The sequence below is a fragment of the Dreissena polymorpha genome, chromosome 4, assembly GCF_020536995.1.
Source record: "Dreissena polymorpha isolate Duluth1 chromosome 4, UMN_Dpol_1.0, whole genome shotgun sequence".
Lineage (NCBI taxonomy): Eukaryota > Metazoa > Mollusca > Bivalvia > Myida > Dreissenidae > Dreissena > Dreissena polymorpha.
Window position 1 is genome coordinate 44,610,761 of NC_068358.1, and position 26,912 is coordinate 44,637,672.

General features: G+C 40.9%; 1 protein-coding gene across 4 annotated transcripts in view; it reads left to right on the plus strand.

Annotated features, from left to right (window-relative positions):
* The window catches only part of LOC127879242 (UDP-glucose 6-dehydrogenase-like), a 127,811-nt gene that overhangs the window by 85,725 nt on the left and 15,174 nt on the right, over nt 1-26,912 (plus strand). For all 4 annotated transcript variants that reach the window (XM_052425999.1, XM_052425997.1, XM_052425998.1 and 1 more), the window contains exons 6-8: nt 13,278-13,425; nt 15,197-15,291; nt 17,731-17,861. In XM_052425999.1, the coding sequence (XP_052281959.1) occupies nt 13,278-13,425; nt 15,197-15,291; nt 17,731-17,861 (374 nt within the window). The remainder of the gene's footprint in view (nt 1-13,277; nt 13,426-15,196; nt 15,292-17,730; nt 17,862-26,912) is intronic.

Here is a 26,912-nt window from a genome sequence, read left to right on the forward strand (position 1 = left end):
ACTCAATAGAAACAAAAGTAATTTGAGATCGCATGCTTTGATAACATATCAGTTTCTTAATAAATATTTATTATTTAAGAACTAGTTAACCCCACTGAGGTCCCTATGGCATTATAGTGACCAGCCAGGCAGCCACAAATATGGACCCAAGCCGTAGGCTGAGGTCCATTTACAGTTTTTGGCTGCCTGGCTGGTCACTATAATGCCATTGGAACCGAAGTGGAGTTTACTATTTCTTATATTACACCAAAGAGTATCCCCTGTATCATTGTACAGTGTTGAACCGGCTTTCTGTACTTTTATTTTTCATGCAACTGAATGCGCAAACGATGACGTATATCGTGTGACGTAGTTTCTCTGACGAAACATTCCAGTTGGAGATAAATGCTCTGGATGTTTAGGACATGTTGGACGTGGTGTTTTTTTAACAGTTACTTATTTGTTTAAGGCATCAAACGAATGCAAAATTATTTAACGTATTTCGAATTGTGTGTTTATCGTACATAATGTAAACTTCGATAGGAATAGATACAATAAAATAGTGTGATTTCAAATAAGTTTGGATAAAGGGATGGAAGAATAGAAAATGGAAGTGAATATCGTTCCGACTTTATTGTTTTAAACATTGTATTAACGTTGGCATTGAGGTTAGCTTGTTGTTTATTCTAAATTAAGTTTTTTTGTACTCTTGTTAAAGCTGAAACAGTGTCAATGCTGTTCAATAAAAGGCGTCAACACAGTGCACATTTAGCGGTGTGTAACCCTGAACGGTCCATATACAAAAAAATAGTGACTGGTCCATATACTCTTAGGTTTCTCTATCGCATTTTACAGACTGAAACCGGTCATATAGATATAGAAGGACCAATATCTCTGAGGTGTAATATAACATTTTATTATGCTCCCCCAAAATTTATCAATTGATCAATCCCATGACCTCCTGGTGGCTAGGCAGCTGGAAACACTCCCACAGTGGAGATCAATCCCAGGCCATCTTGGTGGCTATTCAGCTAGGAACACTTCCACAGTTGAGATCGATCCCAGGACCTCCTGGTGGCTAGGCAGCTGGGAACACTCCCACAGTTGAGATTAATCACAGGACCTCATGGAGTCTAGGCAGCTAGGAACATTCCCACAGTGGAGATCAATCCCATGACATCCTGGTGGCTAGGAAGCTGGGAACACTCCCACACAAGAGATCAATCCCATGACCTCCTGGTGCCTAGGCAGCTGGGAACACTTCCACAGTTAAGATCAATCCCAGGACCTCCTGGTGCCTTGGCAGCTGGGAACACTCCGACAGTGGAGATTAATCCCAGGACCTCCTGGTGGCTAGGCAGCTGGGAACACTTCCACACAGGAGATCAATCCCAGGACCTCCTGGTGGCTAGGCAGCTGGAAACACTTCCACAGTTAAGATCAATCCCAGGACATCCTGGTGGCTATTCAGCTAGGAACACTTCCACAGTTGAGATCGATCCCAGGACCTCCTGGTGGCTAGGCAACTGGGAACACTCCCACAGTTGAGATTAATCACAGGACCTCATGGAGTCTAGGCAGCTGGGAACACTCGCACAGACGAGATCAATCCCATGACCTCCTGGTGGCTAGGCAGCTGGGAACACTCCCACAGTAAGATCGATCCCAGGACCCCCTGGTGGCTAGGCAGCTGGGATCACTCCCACACAAGAGATCAATCCCATGACCTCCTGGTGGCTAGGCAGCTGGGAACACTCCCACAGTGGAGATCAATGCCAGGACCTCCTAGTGGCTAGGCAGCTGGGAACACTCCCACAGTTGAGATCAATCCCAGGACCTCCTGGTGCCTAGGCAGCTGGGAACACTCCCACAGTTAAGATCGATCCCAGGACCCCCTGGTGGCTAGGCAGCTGGGAACACTCCCACACAAGAGATCAATCCCATGACCTCCTGGTGCCTAGGCAGCCAGGAACACTCCCACAGTGGAGATCAACCCCAGGACCTCCTGGTGGCTAGGCAGCTTGGAACACTCCCACACAAGAGATCAACCCCAGGACCTCCTGGTGCCTAGGCAGCTGGGAACACTCCCACAGTGGAGATCAACCCCAGGACCCCCTGGTGGCTAGGCAGCTGGGAACACTCCCACACAAGAGATCAACCCCAGGACCTCCTGGTGCCTAGGCAGCTGGGAACACTCCCACACAAGAGATCAATCCCATGACCTTCTGGTGCCTAGGCAGCTGGGAACACTCCCACAGTGGAGATCAATGCCAGGACCTCCTAGTGTCTAGGCAGCTGGGAACACTCCCACAGTTGAGATCAATCCCAGGACCTCCTGGTGCCTAGGCAGCTGGGAACACTCCCAAAGTTAAGATCGATCCCAGGACCCCCTGGTGGCTAGGCAGCTGGGAACACTCCCACACAAGAAATCAATCCCATGAGCTCCTGGTGGCTAGGCAGCTGGGAACACTCCCACACAAGAGATCGATTCCATGACCTCCTGGTGCCTAGGCAGCTGGGAACACTCCCACAGTGGAGATCAATGCCAGGACCTCCTAGTGGCTAGGCAGCCAGGAACACTCCCACAGTTGAGATCAATCCCAGGACCTCCTGGTGCCTTGGCAGCTGGGAACACTCCCACAGTGGAGATTAATCCCAGGACCTCCTGGTGGTGAGGCAGCTGGGAACACTCCCACACAGGAGATCAATCCCAGGACCTCCTGGTGGCTAGGCAGCTGGAAACACTCCCACAGTGGAGATCAATCCCAGGACATCCTGGTGGCTATTCAGCTAGGAACACTTCCACAGTTGAGATCGATCCCAGGACCTCCTGGTGGCTAGGCAGCTGGGAACACTCCCACACAGGAGATCAATCCCAGGACCTCCTGGAACTTAGGCAGCTGGGAACATTCCCACAGTGGAGATCAATCCCATGACCTCCTGGGGGCTTGGCAGCTGGGAAAACTCCCACACAAGAGATCAATCCCATGACCTCCTGGTGGCTAGGCAGCTAGGACTACTTCAACAGTGGAGATCAACCCCAGACCCTCCTGGTGGCTAGCCAGCTGGGAACATTCCCATAGAGGAGATTAATCCCAGGACCTCCTGGTGCCTAGGCAGCTGGGAACACTCCAATAGTAGAGATCAATGCCAGGACCTCCTGGTGGCTAGGCAGCTGGGAACACTCCAACAGTGGAGATAAATCACAGGACTTCCTGGTACCTAGGCAGCTGGGAACACTCCCACACAGGAGATCAGTCCCAGGACCTCCTAGTGGCTAGGCAGCTGGGAACACTCCCACAGACGAGATCAATTCCAGGACCTCCTGATGGCTAGGCAGCTGGAAACACTCCCACCGTGGAGATCAGTCCCAGGACATCCTGGTGGCTAGGCAGCTGGGAACACTTCCCCAGAAATCAATCCCAGGACTTCCTGGTACTTAGGCAGCTGGGAACACTCCCGCAGAGGAGATCAATCCCAGGACCTCCTGATGGCTAGGCAGCTGGGAAGACACCCACAGAGGAGATCAATCCCAGGACCTCCTGGTGGCTAGGCAGCCGGGAACACTCCCGCAGAGGAGATCAATCCCAGGACCTCCTGGTGTCTAGGCAGCTGGGAACACTCCCACAGAGGAGATCAATCCCAGGACCTTCTTGGGGTTAGGCAGCTGGGAACACACCCACAGAGGAGATCAATCCCAGGACCTCCTGGGGGCTAGGCAGCTGGGAACACTCCCACCATGGAGATCAGTCCCAGGACATCCTGGTGGCTAGGCATCTGGGAACACTTCCACAGTGGAGATCAATCCCAGGACCTCCTTGTGGCTAGGCAGCTGGGAACACTCCCACAGAGGAGATCAATCCCAGGACCTCCTGGTGTCTAGGCAGATGGGAACACTCCCACAGTGGAGATTAATCCCAGGACCTCATGGTGCCTAGGCAGCTGGGAACTCTCCCACAGTTGAGATTAATCCCAGGACCTCATGGAGTCTAGCAGCTGGGAACACTCCCACAGTGGAGATTAATCCCAAGACCTCATGGTGTCTAGGCAGCTGGGAACACTCCCACACAAGAGATCAATCCCATGACCTCCTGGTGTCTAGGCAGCTGGGAACACTCTACACAGTGGAGATTAATCCCAAGACCTCATGGTGGCTAGGCAGCTGGGAACACTACCACAGTGGAGATTAATCCCAGGACCTCATGGTGTCTAGGCAGCTGGGAACACTCCCACAGTGGAGATCAATCCCATGACCTCCTGGTGCCTAGGCAGCTGGGAACACTCCCACAGTGGTGATCAATCTTAGGACCTCCTGTTGGCTAGGAAGCCCGGAACACCTTCTGGTTGCTAGGCAGCTGGGAACACTCCCACAGTTGAGATCAACCCCAGGACCTCCTGGTGCCTAGGCAGCTGGGAACACTCCCACAGTGGAGATCAACCCCAGGACATCCTGGTGGCTATTCAGCTGGGAACATTGCCACTGTGGAAATCAACCCCAGGACCTCCTAGTGGCTAGGCAGCTGGGAACACTCCCACAGTGGAGATCAATCCCAGGACCTCCTGGTGGCTAGGCAGCTGGGAACATTCCCACGGTGGAGATCAGTCCCAGGACCTCCTGGTGGCTAGGCAGCTGGGAGCACTCCCACAGTGGAGATCAATCCCAGGACCTCCTGGTGGCTAGGCAGCTGGGAACACTCCCACCATGGAGATCAGTCCCAGGACATCCTGGTGGCTAGGCAGCTGGGAACACTCCCACAGAAATCAATCCCAGGACTTCCTGGTACTTAGGCAGCTGGAAACACTCCTGCAGAGGAGATCAATCCCAGGACCTCCTGATGGCTAGGCAGCTGGGAAGACACCCACAGAGGAGATCAATCCCATGACCTTCTGGTGGCTAGGCAGCCGGGAACACTCCTGCAGAGGAGATCAATCCCAGGACCTCCTGGGGGCTAGGCAGCCGGGAACACTCCCACAGTGGAGATCAATCCCAAGACCTCCTGGGGGCTAGGCAGCTGGGAACACACCCACAGAGGAGATCAATTCCAGGACCTCCTGATGGCTAGGCAGCTGGGAACACTCCCACAGTGGAGATCAATCCCAGGACATCCTGGTGGCTAGGCAGCTGGGAACACTCCCACAGAGATCAATCCCAGGACCTCCTGGGGGCTAGGCAGCTGGGAACACTCCCACAGTGGAGATCAATCCCAGGACCTCCTTGTGGCTAGGCAGCTGGGAACACTCCCACAGAGGAGATCAATCCCAGGACCTCCTGGTGTCTAGGCAGATGGGAACACTCCCACAGTGGAGATTAATCCCAGGACCTCATGGTGCCTAGGCAGCTGGGAACTCTCCCACAGTTGAGATTAATCCCAGGACCTCATGGAGTCTAGGCAGCTGGGAACACTCCCACAGTGGAGATTAATCCCAGGACCTCATGGTGTCTAGGCAGCTGGGAACACTCCCACAGTGGAGATTAATCCCAGGACCTCCTGGTGTCTAGGCAGCTGGGAACACTCCACACAGTGAAGATTAATCCCAAGACCTCATGGTGGCTAGGCAGCTGGGAACACTTCCACAGTGGAGATTAATCCCAGGACCTCATGGTGTCTAGGCAGCCGGGAACACTCCCACAGTGGAGATCAACCCCAGGACCTCCTGGTGGCTAGGCAGCTGGGAACACTCCCACAGTGGAGATCGATCCCAGGACCTCCTGGTGGCTAGGCAGCTGGGAACACTCCCACACAAGAGATCAATCCCATGACCTCCTGGTGCCTAGGCAGCTGGGAACACTCCCACCCAAGAGATCAATCCCATGACCTCCTGGTGCCTAGGCAGCTGGGAACACTCCCACAGTGGAGATCGATCCCAGGACCTCCTGGTGGCTAGGCAGCTGGGAACACTCCCACACAAGAGATCAATCCCATGACCTCCTGGTGCCTAGGCAGCTGGGAACACTCCCACAGTGGAGATTAATCCCATGACCTCCTGGTGCCTAGGCAGCTGGGAACACTCCCACACAAGAGATCAATCCCATGACCTCCTGGTGGCTAGGCAGCTGGGAACACTCCCACAGTTGAGATTAATCCCAGGACCTCCTGGTGTCTAGGCAGCTGGGAACACTCCCACAGTGGAGATCAACCCCAGGACCTCCTGGTGGCTAGGCAGCTAGTAACACTCCCACAGTGGAGATCAATCCCATGACCTCCTGGTGCCTAGGCAGCACGGAACACTCCCACAGTGGAGATCAATCTTAGGACCTCCTGTTGGCTAGGAAGCCCGGAACACCTTCTGGTTGCTAGGCAGCTGGGAACACTCCCACAGTTGAGATCAACCCCAGGACCTCCTGGTGCCTAGGCTGCTGGGAACACTCCCACAGTGGAGATCAACCCCAGGACATCCTGGTGGCTATTCAGCTGGGAACATTGCCACTGTGGAAATCAACCCCAGGACCTCCTAGTGGCTAGGCAGCTGGGAACACTCCCACAGTGGAGATCAATCCCAGGACCTCCTGGTGGCTAGGCAGCTGGGAACATTCCCACGGTGGAGATCAGTCCCAGGACCTCCTGGTGGCTAGGCAGCTGGGAGCACTCCCACAGTGGAGATCGATCCCAGGACCTCCTGGTGGCTAGGCAGCTGGGAACACTCCTGCAGAGGAGATCAATCCCAGGACCTCCTGGTGTCTAGGCCGCTGGGAACACTCCCACAGTGGAGATCAATGCCAGGACCTCTTGGTGGGCAGGCAGCCGGGAACACTCCAACAGTGAGATCAGCCCTAGGACCTCCTGGTGGCTAGGCAGTTGGGAACATTCCAACAGTGGAGATCAATGCCAGGACCTCCTGGTGTCTAGGCCGCTGGGAACACTCCCGCAGAGGGGATCAATCCTGTGACCTCCTGGTGGCTAGGCAGCTGGGAACATTCCCACAGTGGAGATCAATGCCAGGACCCCCTGGTGGCTAGGCAGCTGGGAACACTCCCACAGTGGAGATCAATCCCAGGACCTCCTGGTGGCTAGGCAGCTGGGAACACTTCGGTAGGGAAGATTGATGCAATGACCTGTGTTTTAGATTGCTAAGAACACTCTCACTGAGTAGATACACTGCAATTCCAGTATAGCACGGTTTATTGGGTCCAAACCAGTAAACTTACTTTATAAACTGAACCGCATTTTAAGATCTAAGGACCTCCTTGTGACTTCATGTATAAGCCACAGCTTCTACTACGCCACCTCCACTTAATATACCTGTAGAATGTTTCATCAAAATAAGCGAATGAAATTCTCTTTATATGTATGCGCTAGAAATAGACTAATAAAAATAAAATATCTGTGTCTTTGATAATGTGCTTTGGGATACATAAGATTATTTACTTACATGTAGGTCGAATTGTAATAACACTATAGACTATACTTTCGTGTTTAAAAGATATATACTTGAAACAAAAATGTTCCAGCTTTTTTCTATTTAAAATTTAATAATAAAATACTCGACATGTGTAATGTAATCATTCAACATAATAACAATACAATGCATATAATCACTAAGTCCTCTTTCACACCACTAACAATCAACAGAGTCTGTGAGGCATTCAGAGCTAAACAGAATACTGATTAACTCGGAGTAGATAAGGTTATTATTGATACATAGGGATACATAGATATTGAGCTCAGTATGGATTGCTGATTTCGGAAAATTTACACATTGTCACTAGTGTTCATAAGTTTTATGTGAATATGTGACCAAAAGGATCAAGAACAAAAAGTTTTTTGCATGGATACTTTAGAAGTACACTCTTTTGAACCTTTTAAATAATAAAGAAATGATACTTAGTTATCTTCAGTCTAAATGCAGATTTGGGTTTTGTTACTTACAGTAGTTACTGTTAGTTTTTGGACACTAAATTTTCTGACACCCCTGTTTATAGCCTTAATAAATATTTGTTGTGTATAGAGGTTATTGACAATGGTTTCACCCATCAGCTTAAGTGAAACATCCATAAAAGTAGTTTATACTATACAGCTTTTTATTTTACAAGCACATGATATTATTGTTTCAACAATTGATGCTATACAAATTGTTAACCCGTATCGCCCATGCAATACACTTGGAGACTTTTCTAATGCAGCTCTTTTCAAATTTGAATATCTCTGTTAGAAGCGAAACCGCGCATTTTGGAAAATAGCATGATAACCACCCCACGTGATAAATAGTCTAATCGTCATGGATGATTGATTTTATCGTTAGCTTGCACCAAATGTAGTCAATGATCACATATACAATTTGGAATGAAAATCTTTACTTATAACAGAGATATTAATAGAAATATTAAAGGTTGAAAGTAGTTGCATAAGAAAAGTCTCCAATACACTTCCAGGTAACCTCCAATATGACATGGTGTGTGGTTGCGCTCTTAAATATTTATACGAGCTATACATTTTAAGCTCACCTGAGCACAACGTTCTCATGGTGAGCTTTTGTGATTCCCTTTTGTCAGTCGTGCGTCGTGCGTCATCAATATTTGCCTTGTGAACACTCTAGAGGCCAAATTTATTGTCTGATCTTCATGAAATTTGGTCAGAACATTTGTCCCATTGATACCTCTACTGAGTTCGAAACTGGGTCATGCTGGGTCAAAAACTAGGTCACTAGGTCAAAAAAAAGAAAAACCTTGTGAACACTTTAGAAGTCACATTTGATGCCCAATCTTCATGTAACTTTGTCAAAATGTTTGTCTAAATGATATGTTGATTGAGTTCAAAAATGGTTCCGGTCTGTTGAAAAACATGGCCGCCAGGGGCCGGGGCAGTATTCCTTATATGGCTATAGAGAAACCTTGTGAACAGTCTAGAACAGGGTTCGCACAGGGCTTGAAAAGTGCTTGAAAACGAGTCCAAGGCTTGAAAAGCCCTTGAACAAAGGTTGGCCTTGAAAAAGTGCTTGAAAAATGCTTATTTCATGTAAAAAAGCCTTGAAAATGTTTTTTTTTTATGCTCAAAATTACTTTTATCATTGCTTTAATTATTTTACTTAAATCGTTCTTAAGGGAAATATTATGAAAATTTATCATAAATTCCTTCGCGCAAAAAAGTTGAATACGAAATATAAGTTTTGTACACTATTTAGTACGAAACGTTATGTGTACACGTCACAGATTATGTGTACTACGTCAGAGGTTCTCCATTGTGATCAATTTTTGCGAGTAAAAACGCAGGGATGGGGAAGTGTCCTTTCAAACCAGGGTGGTTAACTGAATAAGAGGAGAGAGCTGGAAGAACTGGAAAAGGAAATTAATTCTGTTAAAGACAAAATGTTATAGTAACTGACTGCTGTTTAAATGTAATGAACTAGTCTGCTTGATGTGAGCATGGAAAAAGACAATGTGTTTGTATGTAATAACTTTTAAAAGTAAATACAGTACAGCCAATGCGGAACAAACGTATTTCGCGATCCGCGGCGGCAAGGCGAAATGAGTCGATGCCGCGTCAGTATGCGGCGACAAGTCGCATTTCGCTGCGAAACTTCGCATCTGTCCGCCGAGGCATGCCGCGATCCGCGACATGATGCCGAGTCGATGCGCATCATGAAATAAAAAATCTTTTTAAAATTTTTAGTTACATGTAGTAAACAAATTTTGAAAGAACAATTATAATAATAATTAAAATCATAATAAATTTATTGTGCGCGGAGTGTATTAGCATAAACATGTAAGCATAGTTAATGTGTCTGGCCAATTAAGTTTGTTTCCCGCCCGTAGTGTATGTATTTCACACATAAACAATGTCACGTAATTATGTTTTCGCACATACAAGTGATCAAGGCTCCAGCATATGGTGGATTTATAAATTAATTGCATGTTGATTTTGCTATTATATTTAAGCTGAGAAAATAAGCTGTTTGAAGCCACATCAATAATCAAGACGGTGAGGACGTATTTGTTGTTTTGTTAATTATCAGCTTATTATAACTATTGTTTGAATATGTGTTTGTAAACACGTTTTATTTTGTTCATATTATACAGTTAATATCGCTACTAATTACCCGATAATTCTGTATATTCCAGTTTTAAAGCAAATGCTGGTAAATATTTACAATACACAAACATTCTCGATATTTCCTTAAGTATCAAATACATTTTGGCATGTGTTACTATTTATAGAGATGATGAAATAACGTCTAATCGGGGCTTTTTTTTCAACTGAACACGCGATTTACGCGTGACGTGATGTTCATGTATTTATACAACACAAAATACACCCAAACTTTCCAAACGACGTTCTACATGTCTGCATAATTTTCGCGCGCTTTTTATGAATTTTAGCACTGTTTATTTGACGCTAGAATTTGCTTAAGTTCGCGTTAGCATTAAAATTCGGAAGTGTGTTACGGATTACAAATTTAATAATGATAATCGAACGAAACATTAACAGTTGCGTGTAATTAATTCTACGCTTCCCATACATGTATGTACATGTAGGTGGATAACTTTTCACTCGATCCGCCGCGTACGTATGCGGCGGATTAACTCCGCGAAAGTACGCGAGGTTAATACAGACTCTGCGTCGTTGCGCGGATCGATGCCGATTGCCACGGCGATATGCCGCGTGAACACACGATTCGGCGGCCGCGTACTAATAATCTGGCCGTGGTGTAGCCGCGGATTATGTTTGTGCCGCGTTGGCTGTACTGTACATATGTGAGACTCATTGAGTTATGGATGGATAACCTGTATTTCTATGTAATAACTAGAAATAACATGTATGAGTTATTGTGGAATAAGTGTAATGTGTTTGAGCAAATAAAAAAAAAGATGTTTACTATGTTAATCTGGTTTGAAAATGCAGTTTTTAAAGGAAACTAACGTACGGTTCTCGGCCTTGAAAATGAAAATTTGGCCTTGAAAAGTCCTTAAAAAGTGCTTGAATTTAGGTTTGAGATTTCTGTTTGAACCATGTAGAAGTCACAAATTTTGCCCAATCATCATGAAACTTGGTCAAAACATTGGTTTCATTGATATCTCGGACGAGTTCGAAAATATGGCCACCAGGGGGCGGGGCAGTTTTCCTTATATGGCTATAGTAAAACCTTGTTAACACTCTAGAGGCCACAATTATTGTCCAATTGTCATGAAATTTGGTCAGAAGATTGGTCTGTATGATATCCTGGATGAGTTGGAAAATGGTTACGTTTGCTTGAAAAACATGGCTGCCAAGAGGCGGGGCATTTTTCCTTATATGGCTATATATGGCTAAAATAAAACCTTGTGAACACTCTAGAGGCCACATTTATTGTCCAATCTTCATGAAATTTGGTCAGAAGATTGGTCTCAATGATATCTTGAATGAGTTCGAAAATGGTTACGTTTGCTTGAAAAACATGGCTGCCAAGGGGCGGGGCATTTTTCCTTATATGGCTATAGTAAAATCTTGTTAACACTGTAGAGGCCACATTTATTGTCTGATCTTCATGAAGCTTGGTCAGAAGATTCATCCCAATAATATCTTGGACAAGTTAAAAAATGATGCCTGTTGGTTGAAAAACATGGCCGCCAGGGGGCGGGGCATTTTTCCTTATATGGCTATATGTAAAACCTTGTTAACACTCTAGAGGCCACATTTATTTTCCTATCTTCATGAAACTTGGTCAGAAGATTTGTCCTAATGATATCTTGGATGAGTTCGAAAATGGTTTCTGTTGCTTAAAAAACATGGCCACCAGGGGGCGGGGCATTTTTCCTAATATGGCTATATATCATGCTTTTGTAAAACCTTGTTAACACTCTAGAGGCCACATTTATTGTCCGATCATCATGAAACTTGGTCAGATGATTTGTCCCAATGATATCTTGGATGAGTTCGAAAATGGTTCCGGTTGGTGGAAAAACATGGCCACCAAGGGGGCGTGGCATTTTTCCTTATAAAGCTATAGTTAAACCTTGTTAAAACTCTAGAAGCCGTATTTATTTTACGATCATCATGAAACTTTGTCAAAAGATTTGTCCCAATGATATCTTGGACAAGTTCGAAAATTGTTCCAGTTGCTTGAAAAACATGGCCATCAGTGGGCGGGGCATTTTTCCTGATATGGACTATGAATCTTCATGAAACTTAGTCAGTATATTTGTTTAAATGATATCTTGGTTGTGTATGAAAATGGTTCTGGTCTGTTGAAAAACGTGGCTGCCAGGATGTTCACTAGTCATGAAAGTTGGTAAGAACATTTTATTCTAATGACATCTTGGGCTGCACAGAACAGGTCAGTTCCTTTGAATCTCAGGTGAGCGACTTTGGGCTTTTCAGGCCCTCTTGTTAAAAACTAGTTTTATGTTTTCCTGTTTTAAGAACCCACCTTAAATGATTTTGATTGCGGTTCACCATTTACACGTGCATACAGATGAAACCATACATACCACACGTGCTTAAGCGTCCGATCCTCAAGGATGAATGATTTCACCTTGAGCTCAGAATGAAGTCAAATGATCACTAGTAAAATTTTTAATCAAATATCAAATCTTAATCTTAACTCAAAACTGTGATATTCAATTTTGAAAGTGTTGTGTTAGAAAAGTATCCAAGTGTATGTTTCTAAATTTTGAAACACACATAATTTTTGGTCTCTAAATTTTCGGACACCCATATGTTTTATTTCTTTTTGTATCTCAATTTAGGACAAGAAAGCATTAAGTGTCCGAAAAATTGAGTATGATAATATTTAGTGATGACATGCATATGTTTATACAAAAATGACCAGTTATAAAAAAAATCATAGAATTGGTCTTACTCCTCTTAATATTTGATATATAACCAATGCAAATCAAAGCTCAAATATATAACAATAGGAAATCAAAGCTCAAATATTTAACCAATCCCAATCAGAGCTCAAATATATAACCAATAGAAATACAAAATCAAATATATAACCAAAGCAAATCAAAGTTCAAATTTATAAACATATGTTATTCAAAGTTCAATTATATATCCAAATGAAATCAAAGCTCAAATATATAATCAATTAAAATCGGAGCCCAAATTATAACCAATGGAAATCAGAGCTCAAGTAAACAAGTAATTAGCATCAAAGCTCAAATAGGTAACCAACTTAATTCGAAGCTATAATATTTAACCCTTGGAAATCAAAGCTCAAATATATAACCAATAGAAATCAATGCACAAATGTATAACCAACAAAAAATAACAAAAAAATATATCAAAGCTTTATTTGTCAATATTTAGTAAGAATACTTTGTTGATAATTGGGAGCTATTCACCATTTAAAATATGTTTTGTTAAATGTGGTTTCTTCAGGCAGCCAATGCGTTTCTAGCCCAGCGTATATCGAGTATTAATGCAATGTCTGCAGTGTGTGAGGCTACAGGGGCTGATGTTTCGGAAGTTGCACATGCCATTGGGATGGACTCTCGCATCGGAAATAAGTTCCTTAAGGCCAGTGTTGGTAAGTGACTTGCACCTGGGCTGGAATTAATTTACAGTAAGATGTAACTAGCATTTCTACTACCTTGCTCTATCAGGGGAGCATGCGTACACGGGAGCTTACTGGGTTTAAGTGAGGTTAGTTGAAACTCACTTATAAGATGGCGTTGTTTTTGGTGTTTTTTCTATTTGGACACAACAATGTTCATTTTGTACGTATAAGACAGTCAAGGCTTTCCATATGAAACTCCATAGTTGTATAGATACAAATGGGGAGAATTAGTGCAATGTTCATGAACCATTAGCCTACACTGTCATGAATAAGAGTGATACAATACAAGATTTCAACATAAAACTTCATGGGTGTTTAGATATCAATGAGGAAAATTTCAATGCATAAAACCAATAACCATACATTATGTTATTATACAGTGATTGCCCTGTTCATCCATCACATTAACAAATAAGTGAGAAAAGGCACAACCTTTTAAATAATATTTTCTTTTAGTTCATCAATAAACAAAATTTTCTCTGCCGGGGATATCAATTCAATTAATTTGCTTCTGTTTGTTTCTAATGAGCTTATCGCAAATATGAAAGATAAATTCCTATTGACTTTTTATATTGAGAAATTTACTGCAGTAAGTTTATGACTAAATTTTGGTAGGTATGTTTCTACAACTGGGAATTAAATTTGAGAAAGTCATGAACACTTAGAAAAAGTCAATATTTTCATTGATCTCTTTAAGAAACTGGATAAAATGAACCATACGGATATGAATAAAATTTCTTATATTATGTAAGTTTGTTGTTCCAAGCAATTGCTCTTCTTTGAACATATTGTATAATAATTATTGTAACTTGCGCTATGATGTTAAATAAGAAGAAGAATGACAAGCCAGTATGCATCAATTAGTAGACTGTGATCATTTCTATGTTTTTATGCGCCCCGAAGATTTTCTGTGGAGCATTTAGTTGCCAGTTTGTCCTTCCTTACTTCCTTCCTTCCATCACACTTTTGTTACAGTTTTTTATAGCGCCTTAAATATTTTACCAATCTTTTACATATTTGGCATGTAGGTACATGTACCTTGCATGGACCTCTACTTTTTGATGAGGTTTGAGGTCACTGGGTTCAAGGTCACAGAGGCTATTTTCCTTCCTTACTTCTTTCCTTCCGTCACACTTTTGTTACAGTTTCTCATAGCGCCTTCAATATTTTACCGATCTCTTACATAGTTGGCATGTATGTACCTTGCATGGACCTCTACCTTTTGATGAGGTTTGAGGTCACTAAGGTCAAGGTCACCGAGGCTAATAATAGATTTTCTCAAGGTCAAACTTTGGTTACAGTTTCTCATAGCGCCTTCAATATTTGACCGATCTCTTATATATTTGGCATGTATGTACCTTGCATGGACCTCTACCTTTTGAGGAGGTTTGTGGGCACTGGGGTCATTCCAGACACTGATAGGATATTTATTCTGGGAGACTTCAACAAGGTAGTCCTAAATGGTCAGAAGTTTTCTTCATTTCGAAACCTGATTCCAAGTCCAACGTGTAAGACAGGCAGTGTTTTAGACATGGTATTTCAACAGACAGGATCAAGTCATGACTCATATTCAGCCAGTGTACTTTAGTGACCATAGTGTTATTGCGCTTGGAGTTCCATTTTAAAGAAAGAGTAGGTGTAAACTATTATTGTCATTAATTATTATGAATACCTGTTTACTTTATAATGAACAAAAGGGGAGCATCCATCGTTTTCAACGATACTTCTGGTTTCTTGCCAGGGTTTGGGGGAAGCTGCTTCCAAAAGGATGTCCTAAACCTTGTGTATCTTTGTGAGTGTCTCAACCTGCCTGAGGTTGCTACATATTGGCAACAGGTATGTATGCACCTCAGTGGGTTTCATTGATAACATATAGTAGTTGTGCTATTATTCTAAAATGTTTGCAAAGATTTGCACATATGATGAGTTGTCCTCTTTTCAAGTGATTTTTAGCTCATCTATTTTTTGAAAAAAAATTATGAGCTATTGTCATCACCTTGGCGTCGGCGTCGGCGTTGGCGTTGGCGTTGGCGTTGGCGTCGGCGTCCGGTTAAGTTTTGCGTTTAGGTCCACTTTTCTCAGAAAGTATCAATGCTATTGCATTCAAACTTGGTACACTTACTTACTATCATGAGGGGACTGGGCAGGCAAAGTTAGATAACTCTGGCGTGCATTTTGACAGAATTATGTGCCCTTTTTATACTTAAAAAATTGAAAATTTTGGTTAAGTTTTGCGTTTAGTTCCACTTTTCTCAGTAAGTATCAATGCTATTGCATTCAAACTTGGTACACTTACTTACTATCATGAGGGGACTGGGCAGGCAAATTTAGATAACTCTGGCATGCATTTTGACAGAATTATGTGCCCTTTTTATACTTAGAAAATTGACAATTTTGGTTAAGTTTTGTGTTTAGGTCCATTTTATTCCTTAAGCATTAAAGCTATTGCTTTCATACTTGCAACACTTACTAACTATCATAAGGGGACTGTGCAGGCAAAGTAATGTAACTCTGACTGGCATTTTGACAGAATTATGTGCCCTTTTTATACTTAGAAAATTGAAAATTTGATTAAGTTTTGTGTTTAGGTCCACTTTATTCCTACAGTATCAAAGCTATTGCTTTCATACTTGCAAGATTTATGAACTATCATAAGGGGACCGTGCAGGCAAAGTTATGTAACTCTGACTGGCATTTGAACGGAATTATGGGCCCTTTATACTTAGAAAATTGAAAATTTGGTTAAGATTTATGTTTTGGTCCACTTTACCCCTAAAGTATCATAGATATTGCTTTCATACTTGGAACACTCACAAACTATCATAAGGGTACAGTAAAAGGACAAGTTGCATAACTCTGGTTGTCATTGTTACGGAATTATGGCCCTTTTTTGACTTAGTAACTTTTAATATATGGTTAAATTTTGTGTTTCGATCCACTTTACTTCTTAAGTATCAAGGCTATTGCTTTCAAACTTCAAATACTTACATGCTATCATGAGGTTACTGTACCTGGCAACTTTAATTTTACTTTGACCTTTGAATGACCTTGACTCTCAAGGTCAAATTATTAAATTTTGCTAAAATTGCCATAACTTCTTTATTTATGATTAGATTTGATTGATACTTTGATGAAACTACTCTTACCTGACATACCACAATAGACTCCACCCAAACCATCCCCCGTGCCCTCCCCTCCCCCCCCTCCCCCCCTCCCCCCCCTATTTTTTTTTTTTTTTTTTTTTTTTAAGATCATCTAACAAATGACCACCACACCCTCACACTATACCCCCCCCCCCCCCACCCCACCCCCTCCCCCCCTAATTTTTTTTTTTTTTTTTTTTTTTTTTTTTTTTTAAGATCATCTCACAAATTACCACCACACCCTCACACTATACCCCCCCCCATTTTTTTTTAAAAATGGTTATGTTTGAAATACCGTCCAACCATCGCACCCAAACCCCCCCCCCCCCCCATCGCCCCCCAACCCCCCCCCCCCCCCCCCCCGGATTTTTTTTTTTTTTTTTTTTTTCGCTTTTTTGGAAGATAATGTAATAAATGTCCACAACCCCACACTATACACCCCTCTTCACTCCGATCCTCCCTCCTTTGTGATTGAAAATGAGAGTCCCTTCACCTTTAAAAAGAAAATAGATGAGCGGTCTGCACCCGCAAGGCGGTGCTCTTGTTTTTTCTTCTTATAAGTGTCTAGCTTCACAAGAAAGTTCTTAATCTTATTAAATATTGAAGAATTTTGGCTAACAAGCTAAAGGGGTACAACATTTTTCTCACTTCCCCCTATACAGTAGGTCAAGTCGTAAAATCTTGTTAAAACCTTGTTGTGTTTATAGAAGCCACATTTATGACTCAATCTCGATGAAACTTGGTCAGAATGTAACTTATTTCAACAACAACTAGGTGAGGATTGAATTTGAATCACCATCATCTGATCAAATCTTTAAAAAAAACTTGTAACAACTCTAAGGGCACACTTATGACTCAATCTTGCTCAAACTTGTTCAGAGATTTTATCTTACAATATCAAGGCCAAGTTTGAATCTGTATCAAGTAGGTATTGGTTAGGGGTAAAAAACAAGGGCAATTGTTTGTGTCTTTTTGTACCTCCAACTCAGGTGAGTGATTCTTGACCATCTTGTTTAGTTTTTATATTGACAAGTTAGACAGGTACTGAATTAAGGAAAACTTAATTGCAGGAATTTTCCTTAAGAAGCTTTTATTAAAAGGATCCCATGATGTATCTGTCAACCCATTTTAGGTGATCAACCTCAATGACTTTCAACGTCGAAGGTTTGCAAACCGGGTCATAGAGTGCCTGTTCAACACAGTTACAAATAAGAAGATTGCAATATTTGGTTTTTCCTTTAAAAAGGACACGGGGGATACAAGGTAAAAATCAAATGTAACAATTTAAAAATTGTTATGGCCCCAGTAGGGTGACATATAGCAGTCAGACTGTCCGTCTGTCCCGCGATTTCGCCTCGGTCGAGTGAAACTTCAAAGCCACAAGCTCAATTGGTGGAGTGCTTTTTAGCTCCACTGGCCAAAGGCCAGTGGGGCTTGTGTCATGGTCCTGTGTCCGTTGTGCGTGTGTCCGTGCGTCCGTCCGTGCGTGCGTTAACTTTTTCTTTAAACATCTTCTCCTAAACAACTGGTCCAATTCTGATGAAATTTCTCAGGAATGTTCCTGGGGTGAACCTCTTTCAAATTTGTTCAAATTATGCCCCTGGGGTCGAATTTGGTATGTAGTGACATCTTATAGTCCTCTACCAAGTTTCTTCAAATTATGCCCCTGGGGTCAAATTTGACCTTGCCCTGGGGGGTCAGAAAATTTAAAATTTGCTTATATAAGGCCTATTTTGTGAAAACTTTAAACATCTTCTCGTCCATAACCATTGGGTCTAGGGCTACAAAATTTGGTATGCAGTGAAATCTTATAGTCCTCTTCAAAGTTTCTTTAAATTATGCCCCTGGGGTCAAATTTGACCCTGCCCCGGGGGGTCAAAAAATTGAAAATTTGCTTATATACGGCCTATTTTGTGAAAACTTTAAAAATCTTCTCATCCATAACCATTGGGCCTAGGGCTACCAAATGCGGTATGAAGTGACATCTTATAGTCCTCTACCAAGTTTCTTCAAATTATGCCCCTGGGGTCAAATTTTAATCCTGCCCCAGGGGTCAAAAATTTGAAAATTTGCTTATATAAGGCCTATTTTGTGCAAACTTTAAAAATCTTCTTGTCCATAACCGTATGGCATAGGGCTTCCAAATTTGGTATGTAATGACATCTAATAGTCATCTACCAAGCTTGTTCAAATTAAGCCCCTCGGATCAAATTTGATCGTTCCCCAGGGGTCACAAAATTGAACATAATTATATTAGGCCCATTTTGTGCAAACTTTAAAAATCTATTTGTCCATAACCATTGGGCCTATTTCTACCAAATTCGGTATTTAGTGACATCTAATAGTTTTCTACCTAGTTTGTTCAAATTATGCCCCTCGGGACAAATTTGACCCTGCCCTGGGGGTCACAAAAATGAACATATGCTTAATTAAGGCCTATTTTGTGCAAACTTTAAAAATCTTCTTGTTCATAATTATAGAGCCTAGGGCTACTAAATTTGGTGTGTAGTGATATCTAATAGTCCTCTACCAAATTTGTTCAAATTATTGCCCTGGGCTCAAATTAGGGTCACAAAACTGAACATATGACGTTTACCAGGGGAGATTACTGCGGCCGTGTGTCTGTGACCAACAACAACAACAACAACATCTTGTAAACATGAGATAAAACCCTGTCATTTAGTGCCATTTTAGATCAGATGGTGACTGCTTACAAAGGAATTGAAGTAAGAAAAAGTGTTATGAATGTTTTTCTTATAAACTGAAAAAAAGTCGGGTTTTATTTAAATATGTCGAAAGGGAACATATATCCGGATAATAAATATTTCGGATAACATGTTAATTTCATGTCTTTTTTGTAGAGTTTAAACCAGTTTAATAATATCTTATTGATTTTTAAAACACAACTTCCATGAACATAATTATTTAAAGAAAAGTCAATATATGATACTGCATGGTAAACTCAAACTTTGTATCCAAGAGAAGGTGTTGGAATTAATGAAGTGCAATGTTCTTAATGTATATGTATATGCTGCTTTTTAATAACTAATGATTCATTGTTTCATTTGTGAATCCTGACTCATGAATTGTGGATATGATTGTCGATTGCTCAAAGATCCATAGATCTATATATTTCTGACCATTTTATAATTTTCTTAAAATAAGTTATGAATTGATCTTAGAAGTCAAATGCATTACTTAATTATATACATTTATAAATAAAAGAAATAATCTTTAGATTATCATAATATTCTCAGGCCTGTTGGTCTTAGGGATGTGTGGGTTGTTAATTATATTTTGAGATGATTCTTTACACAGAAAGATGCTACTATTGTATTTGTTATAAATGTGTGAAAGGCTCTAAGAAGGAACCAGAGATTATTAACCCTTTACCAAACACTAACAGGATTTTACGGGTTTGTAGCTGACAACTTTATAAATAATTGTGATAAAGGGAGAAATTGCTCAAGATGAGCAATTTCTCCTTTTATCACAATTATTTCTACCCTACCTGATCATTTCCTTCATATTCAATTACAATTTAATTGTCGTCTGCAACCTCTTTCAAATTGAGAAAGTCCAAAATGTGTTGTTTGGTAAAGGGTTAAGGCATTTTGATTCCTATGGGTCTTGTGAATCTGTTTCACATCAAATGCATAGATTTGATCTTCAGCATCTAAAAATATGTGACATAGAAAGAACGACAATATCTTTTGGAGAGATAAATGTACCTACGTTATAAGCAAAGGACCTGTGCAACAATTCCCGGGCTTTTTAGTCTGTTTAGTTAACACGGAAGTAACTTTTTCCATATATAAAAAAGCTCACCCTTCCAACTTTTAAGCGCCCAGTGGGACGAGGGATAGAAAGAGAAAGTCACATGCTTGATTACATTTCAACCCATGCGCATTGCACGTTTTTTTCGCATAAAAAAACAGTGGAGCGATACAGGGCCATTATGGCCCTCTTGTTTTCGTTTCCTTACCGAATACATAAAAATGTCCGAAATAGGTACACATATTAAATTCTGAATAGGTTTATCTCCCTTGAGCACTTATTGAGTAGACGCTTATCAAACATTGTTGTTGGTCGATCTCGCCAGAAGCTTTATCTTCGTATTATTAATTGGTGGAGAATTCGCAGCGGCAAATTTTAATTTCTTTTCTACGTTATTTTGTGGAAGCAACGCAGCATAAACCGTAACAAAGAATAATGGAAGCAACAACAAATATGAACAATCAAGAAAACAAAAGAAATTCAAATGTGTGTCATACTTGATCTATGCCATCCCAGATCCGGGCACAAGAGGTAAATCGGTAACAAATCAGATGTAGCATCCTTAACTGATGAGGAAAATTGTAGTCATGAGTGCTATTACATTATTTTTTCCAGACCACCTTTTAAGATCATAGCTGTCATGTCAGACGTGGATTTTAGTGACTCAGTGATGAAATTGAGATGTCTGAAGACCTTGTATTAAATATTTTGTCAGATATAAACTTCAAATAAAAACAGAGTCAAGTGTTTATTTTGTTTATCTTTATTGTTCAATGTTTCTTCAATGTAAAAAAATTGCAAATGTTACAGAATAATAACTTTAAGTTTGGCCTAGTTAAAATTTATTCAGGCTAGTTGATTTCCAAGCTGGTTGCAGCCTGACTGGGCTAGTGAAAAAAAGTAATGCCAAGACTGTCGGACTTTTACATTTTCTGTAGAATAAAAGTTGTCATGACATTTCCTAAGTGCTTGCAGATATTGACCTAATTTTTGGTGTGTGAGTCTACATTCACAGGGCTCGAAATAGACACTCGCAAACTGGCCATTTGCGAGTTAATAAAAAAAAAACGCGTCTAAAATGCTAATGCACAAATTAGTTACTCGCAATTTTTTGCGAGTAGGAGAAAAATTAAGATTATCACATATTGCATATATTACCTGATTATCCGGGATAATTATTTAATCCAGCACTTAAATATTTAAACACAAATGCAGACCTAGAATGAAAGAAAATTTTGTTTAAGAATTTAATAAACACAACCAGTCGCCATTTGTCGGAAGTGCCAGGTGCGCGTAAATAGCACGAGGGAACACACGATATGATGATGTTATACAGGGTATTCCCATTGAACATGCGAAACCAGCACAGAGCAATGTGTGCACATCTGATAAATGTCATAATTTTAAAATAGCAACCAATCTAAGATTGTTATATGTTTTGTGTTTAAACAAAAAGCGTGATGTGACCCCAACCGATTTTTCAGATGTGTACTATATTTGGACATTGTTTTTTGCCGAACAAAAATGTTAAAACGTCGGGTTGTTGATCAGACAGTTCATTTTTGAGCGGTGCAATTAGTGTATACTTTATGTTAAAACAAAAATACTCAACAAGGTGTCACAAGGGCTGAATGAGTTGCTGAGAAAGACCTAGATCATGGTATACCATTAAATAGTATTATTTGCACTGTTCTTGCATTTTTAAACCTTTGAAGTTAAAATAAACATAGTTCTACCAGTTTTATGTTTGTGTATCTGTAACCACAGTATCACTACAAGTTTAGTGCTTTACTTTTCGATTTTAGATCTACCAAATGATGCATTTTTTTGAAAACTTGTATGTGAGTTGGAAAGAAAAAATGCGAGTTAAAATTTTAACAACTCGCAATTTTTTTGCGAGTTGATAAAAAATTAATTTGAGCCCTGATTCATCACTTTAAGAAAAAGTTTGAGTTTTGTCAATTGATTTTTGATGAAGCTACTGGCCTAGAACAAAGGAATTTTCTGTAAATAACTCTTTTCCGGACTTTTTTTCAGCGAAGCTTTTAGGTACTTAGTTTTGGTGCGTGAGTCTACATGACTTAAAAATCAAGTTAATAGCTTATTCAGATCATTTCAAATATCAACATTTTATGATATTGAGATTAAATAAACAATAAGGAAGGTATTGAGCACCCATATATATATTTATGCCCCCTTCGAAGAAGAGGGGGTATATTGTTTTGCACATGTCTGTCCGTCGGTCCGTCCACCAGATGGTATCCGGATGATAACTCAAGAATGCTTACGCCTAGGATCATGAAACTTCATAGGTACATTGATCATGACTGGCAGATGACCCCTATTGATTTTGAGGTCACTAGGTCAAGGTCACATTGACTCGTTCTTGGATGCAGTTTAGGACCACATTTGCAGATTATATTATGTACTGGTGTCGTGGGGTCTCCGTCCCTACCAGATGGTTTCCGGATGATAAATCAAGAATGCTTATGCCTAGGTTCATGAAACTTTGTAGGTACATTGATCATGACCGGAGGATGACCCCTATTGATTTTGAGGTCACTAGGTCAAAGGTCAAGGTCACAGTGACTCGAAATAGTAAAATGGTTTCCGGATGATAACTCAACACTACTTACGCCTAGGATCATGAAACTTCATATGTACATTGATCATGACTGGCAGATGACCCCTATTGATTTTCAGGTCACTAGGTCAAAGGTCAAGGTCACAGTGACTTGAAACAGTAAAATGGTTTCCGGATGATAACTCAAGAATGCTTACGCCTAGGATCATAAAACTTCATAGGGACATTGATCATGACTGGCAGATGACCCCTATTGATTTTCAGGTCACTAGGTCAAAGATCAAGGTCACAGTGACTCGAAAGAGTAAAATGGTTTCCGGATGATTACTCAAGAATGCCTACGCCTAGGGTCATGAAACTGCATAGGTACATTGATCATGACTGGCAGATGACCTCTATTGATTTTCAGGTCACTAGGTCAAAGGTCAAGGTTACAGTGACAATAAACGTAATCACACAATGGCTGCCACTACAACTGACAGCCCATATGGGAGGCATGCATGTTTTACAAACAGCCCTTGTTGTTTCTAAGTTTGGCTAATTTTAAAGAAAATTAATGATAGAAAAGTAATCTTTGGACAATGAAAGTAAAACCCAAAGCAAAACATGTTTTTATTCATATTTTTGTTGTAAAGAGTGATATCATATGCAAAATTTACAACTGGCTTGTAGATTTTTACTCTTTGTAGGACAATCTTGCCTGTAAATTTTATAATGGCATATCCCATGTCTGAGATAATAACCTAATTTTTAGTGTTTAATTCTTTCCCTCTCAGAAGCAAAGTGGAAATGTCTATGTGCACACAGCATAAAACCAGAACAGCCTGCGAGTAACTTACATTCTCTTCAGGTTTTATGCTGTTTGCTGCTAATCATTATCTAAGGGTTGGAAATGAAGCCTTAAAACTTGAATCTAGTAAGAAAGGTCTTAAGTTTTATTTACCTTTCTAAGGGACTACAAATGCATACAAATACATATCTAAGTGGTAAAGGGTTAAGGTATTAGCACTCTAATGAACTTTGTGCGTATCGCCTAATTTCGTATGTATCTGTCACTCTGAAAGTTATTTGGATATGTGCGGAAAACTACGAATATTCGATAAATATCGCTATGAAATACTAAATGTAGGACCCGCAAACTACGTAAAATGACAACAAATATGGCCGACACTGTATGTGACATGTTGGGTCGTTTTAAGTAAAAGCAAATTGCAAACTCTAAAGAAAGAGATTCATAGAAGTGGGCCGGTCCGTCGGTCAGTCCACCAAATGGTTTCCGGATGATAACTCAAGAACGCTTAGGCCTAGGATCATGAAACTTCATAGGCACATTGATCATAACTGGCAGATGACCCCTATTGATTTTCAGGTCACTAAGTCAAAGGTCAAGGTCACAGTTACTCGAAACAGTAAAATGGTTTCCAGATGATAACTCAAGAATGCTTAGGCATACGATCATGAAACTTCATAGGTACATTGATCATGACTGGCAGATGACCCCTATTGATTTTCAGGTCACTAGGTCAAAGATCAAGGTCACAATGACTTGAAACAGTAAAATGATTTCCAGATGATAACTCAAGAATGCTTATGCCTAGGATCATGAAACTTCATTAGTACATTGATCATGACTGGCAGATGACCCCTATTGATTTTCAGGTCACTAGGTCAAAGGTCAAGGTCACAGTGACCTGAAGCAGTAAAATGGTTTCTGGATGATATAGATATATATTAACTATTGATACTCAGGTCTGACGTATTCACACAATGGCTGCCACTACAACTGACAGCCCATTTGGGGAGCATGCGTGTTTTACAAACAGCCCTTGTATACTATATAATCTAGTCCAACTTGTTGACGCTCTCAAATATTAAGCTACTTTTTATATTGGTAATATTTGGAGCGTACAACGGCTGAAGCATTCAAACAATGGTGGACATTTTTCCTTCTTTGTCTATATTGTTGCGCAAGGATTTTGTGCGCAACATTCAAGCCCCTATATCAGACACTTAATATGAACGGATTGCAATAATATTTACATGCCTGTGTAGATAATTCATTTCTCGATTATGTTTCGTAAAAATTATGTAATGACACTTTGAATTTTGCACGCCTGAGCAATTTCAATCCAACCACTATTCAATTTTTCAATATCTCTCGATTTGCTCGCTGTGTAGATATAAATCGATAACACGGCCTCGATGGCATCTGGTTTAAATGTGGAAGAATAAACGGCGTAAAATACAATTTGCGTTCGTCTGTTGTGGTGCAGAGCGTTACATAGTAAACCGATGTTATTATACTTTTCTGGATTAATTAAGCATTGTTTTTAGCTCATCTATTTTTTTAAAAAAAATTATGAGCTATTGTCATCACCTTGGTGTCGGTGTTGGCGTCCGGTTAAGTTTTGCGTTTAGGTCCACTTTTCTCATAAAGTATCAATGCTATTGCATTCAAACTTGGTACACTTACTAACTATCATGAGGGGACTGGGCAGGCAAAGTTAGATAACTCTGGCATGCATTTTTACAGAATTATGTGCCCTCTTTATACTTAAAAAATTAAAAATTTTGGTTAAGTTTTGTGTTTAGGTCCATTTTATTCCTTAAGTATCAAAGCTATTGCTTTCATACTTGCAACACTTACTAACTATCATAAGGGGACTGTGCAGGCAAAGTTATGTAACTCTGACTGGCATTTTGACAGAATTATGTGCCCTTTTATACTTAGAAAATTGAAAATTTGGTTAAGTTTTGTGTCCACTTTACCCCTAAAGTATCATAGATATTGCTTTCATACTTGGAACACTCGCAAACTATCATAAGGGGACAGTAAAGGACAAGTTGCATAACTCTGGTTGTCATTTTTACAGAATTTTGGCCCTTTTTTGACTTAGTAACTTTGAATATATGGTTAAATTTTGTGTTTAGATCCACTTTACGTCTAAAGTATCAAGGCTATTGCTTTCAAACTTCAAATACTTTCATGCTATCATGAGGGGTACTGTACCTGGCAAGTTGAATTTTACCTTGACCTTTGAATGACCTTGACTCTCAAGGTTAAATTATAAAATTTTGCTAAAATTGCCATAACTTCTTTATTTATGATTAGATTTGATTGATACTTTGACAAAACAACTCTTACCTGACATACTACAATAGACTCCACCCAAACCATCCCCCAAGCCCCCCCACCCCCCCACCCGAACCCCCCCCCCCCCCCCCCCCCCAAAAAAAAAAGTGTTTTTATGTCCCCCACTATAGTAGTGGGGAACATATTGTTTTTGCCCTGTCTGTTGGTCTGTCTGTCTGTCTGTTTGCGTCAACTTTAACATTTTGCTATATTGAAGATAGCAACTTCATATTTGGCATGCATGTGTATCTTATGAAGCTGCACATTTGAGTGTTGAAAGGTCAAGGTCATCCTTCAAGGTCAGAGGTCAAATATATGTGGCCAAAATCGCTCATTTTATGAATACTTTTGCAATATTGAAGATAGCAACTTGATATTTGGCATGCATGTGTATCTTATGGAGCTGCACATTTTGAGTGTTGAAAGGTCAAGGTCATCCTTTAAGGTCAGAGGTCAAATATATGTGGCCCAAATCGCTTATTTTATGAATACTTTTGCAATATTGAAGATAGCAACTTGATATTTGGCATGCATGTGTATCTCATGGAGCTGCACATTTTGAGTGGTAAAAGGTCATGGTCAAGGTCATCCTTCAAGGTCAGAGGTCAAATATATGTGGCCCAAATCGCTTATTTTATGAATACTTTTGCAATATTAAAGATAGCAACTTGATATTTGGCATGCATGTGTATCTCATGGAGCTGCACATTTTGAGTGGTGAAAGGTCAAGGTCATCCTTCACAAGGTCAAGGTCATCCTTCACAAGGTCAAGGTCATATATAGGGGACATTGTGATTTTAAACACATCTGTTTTTCTTAA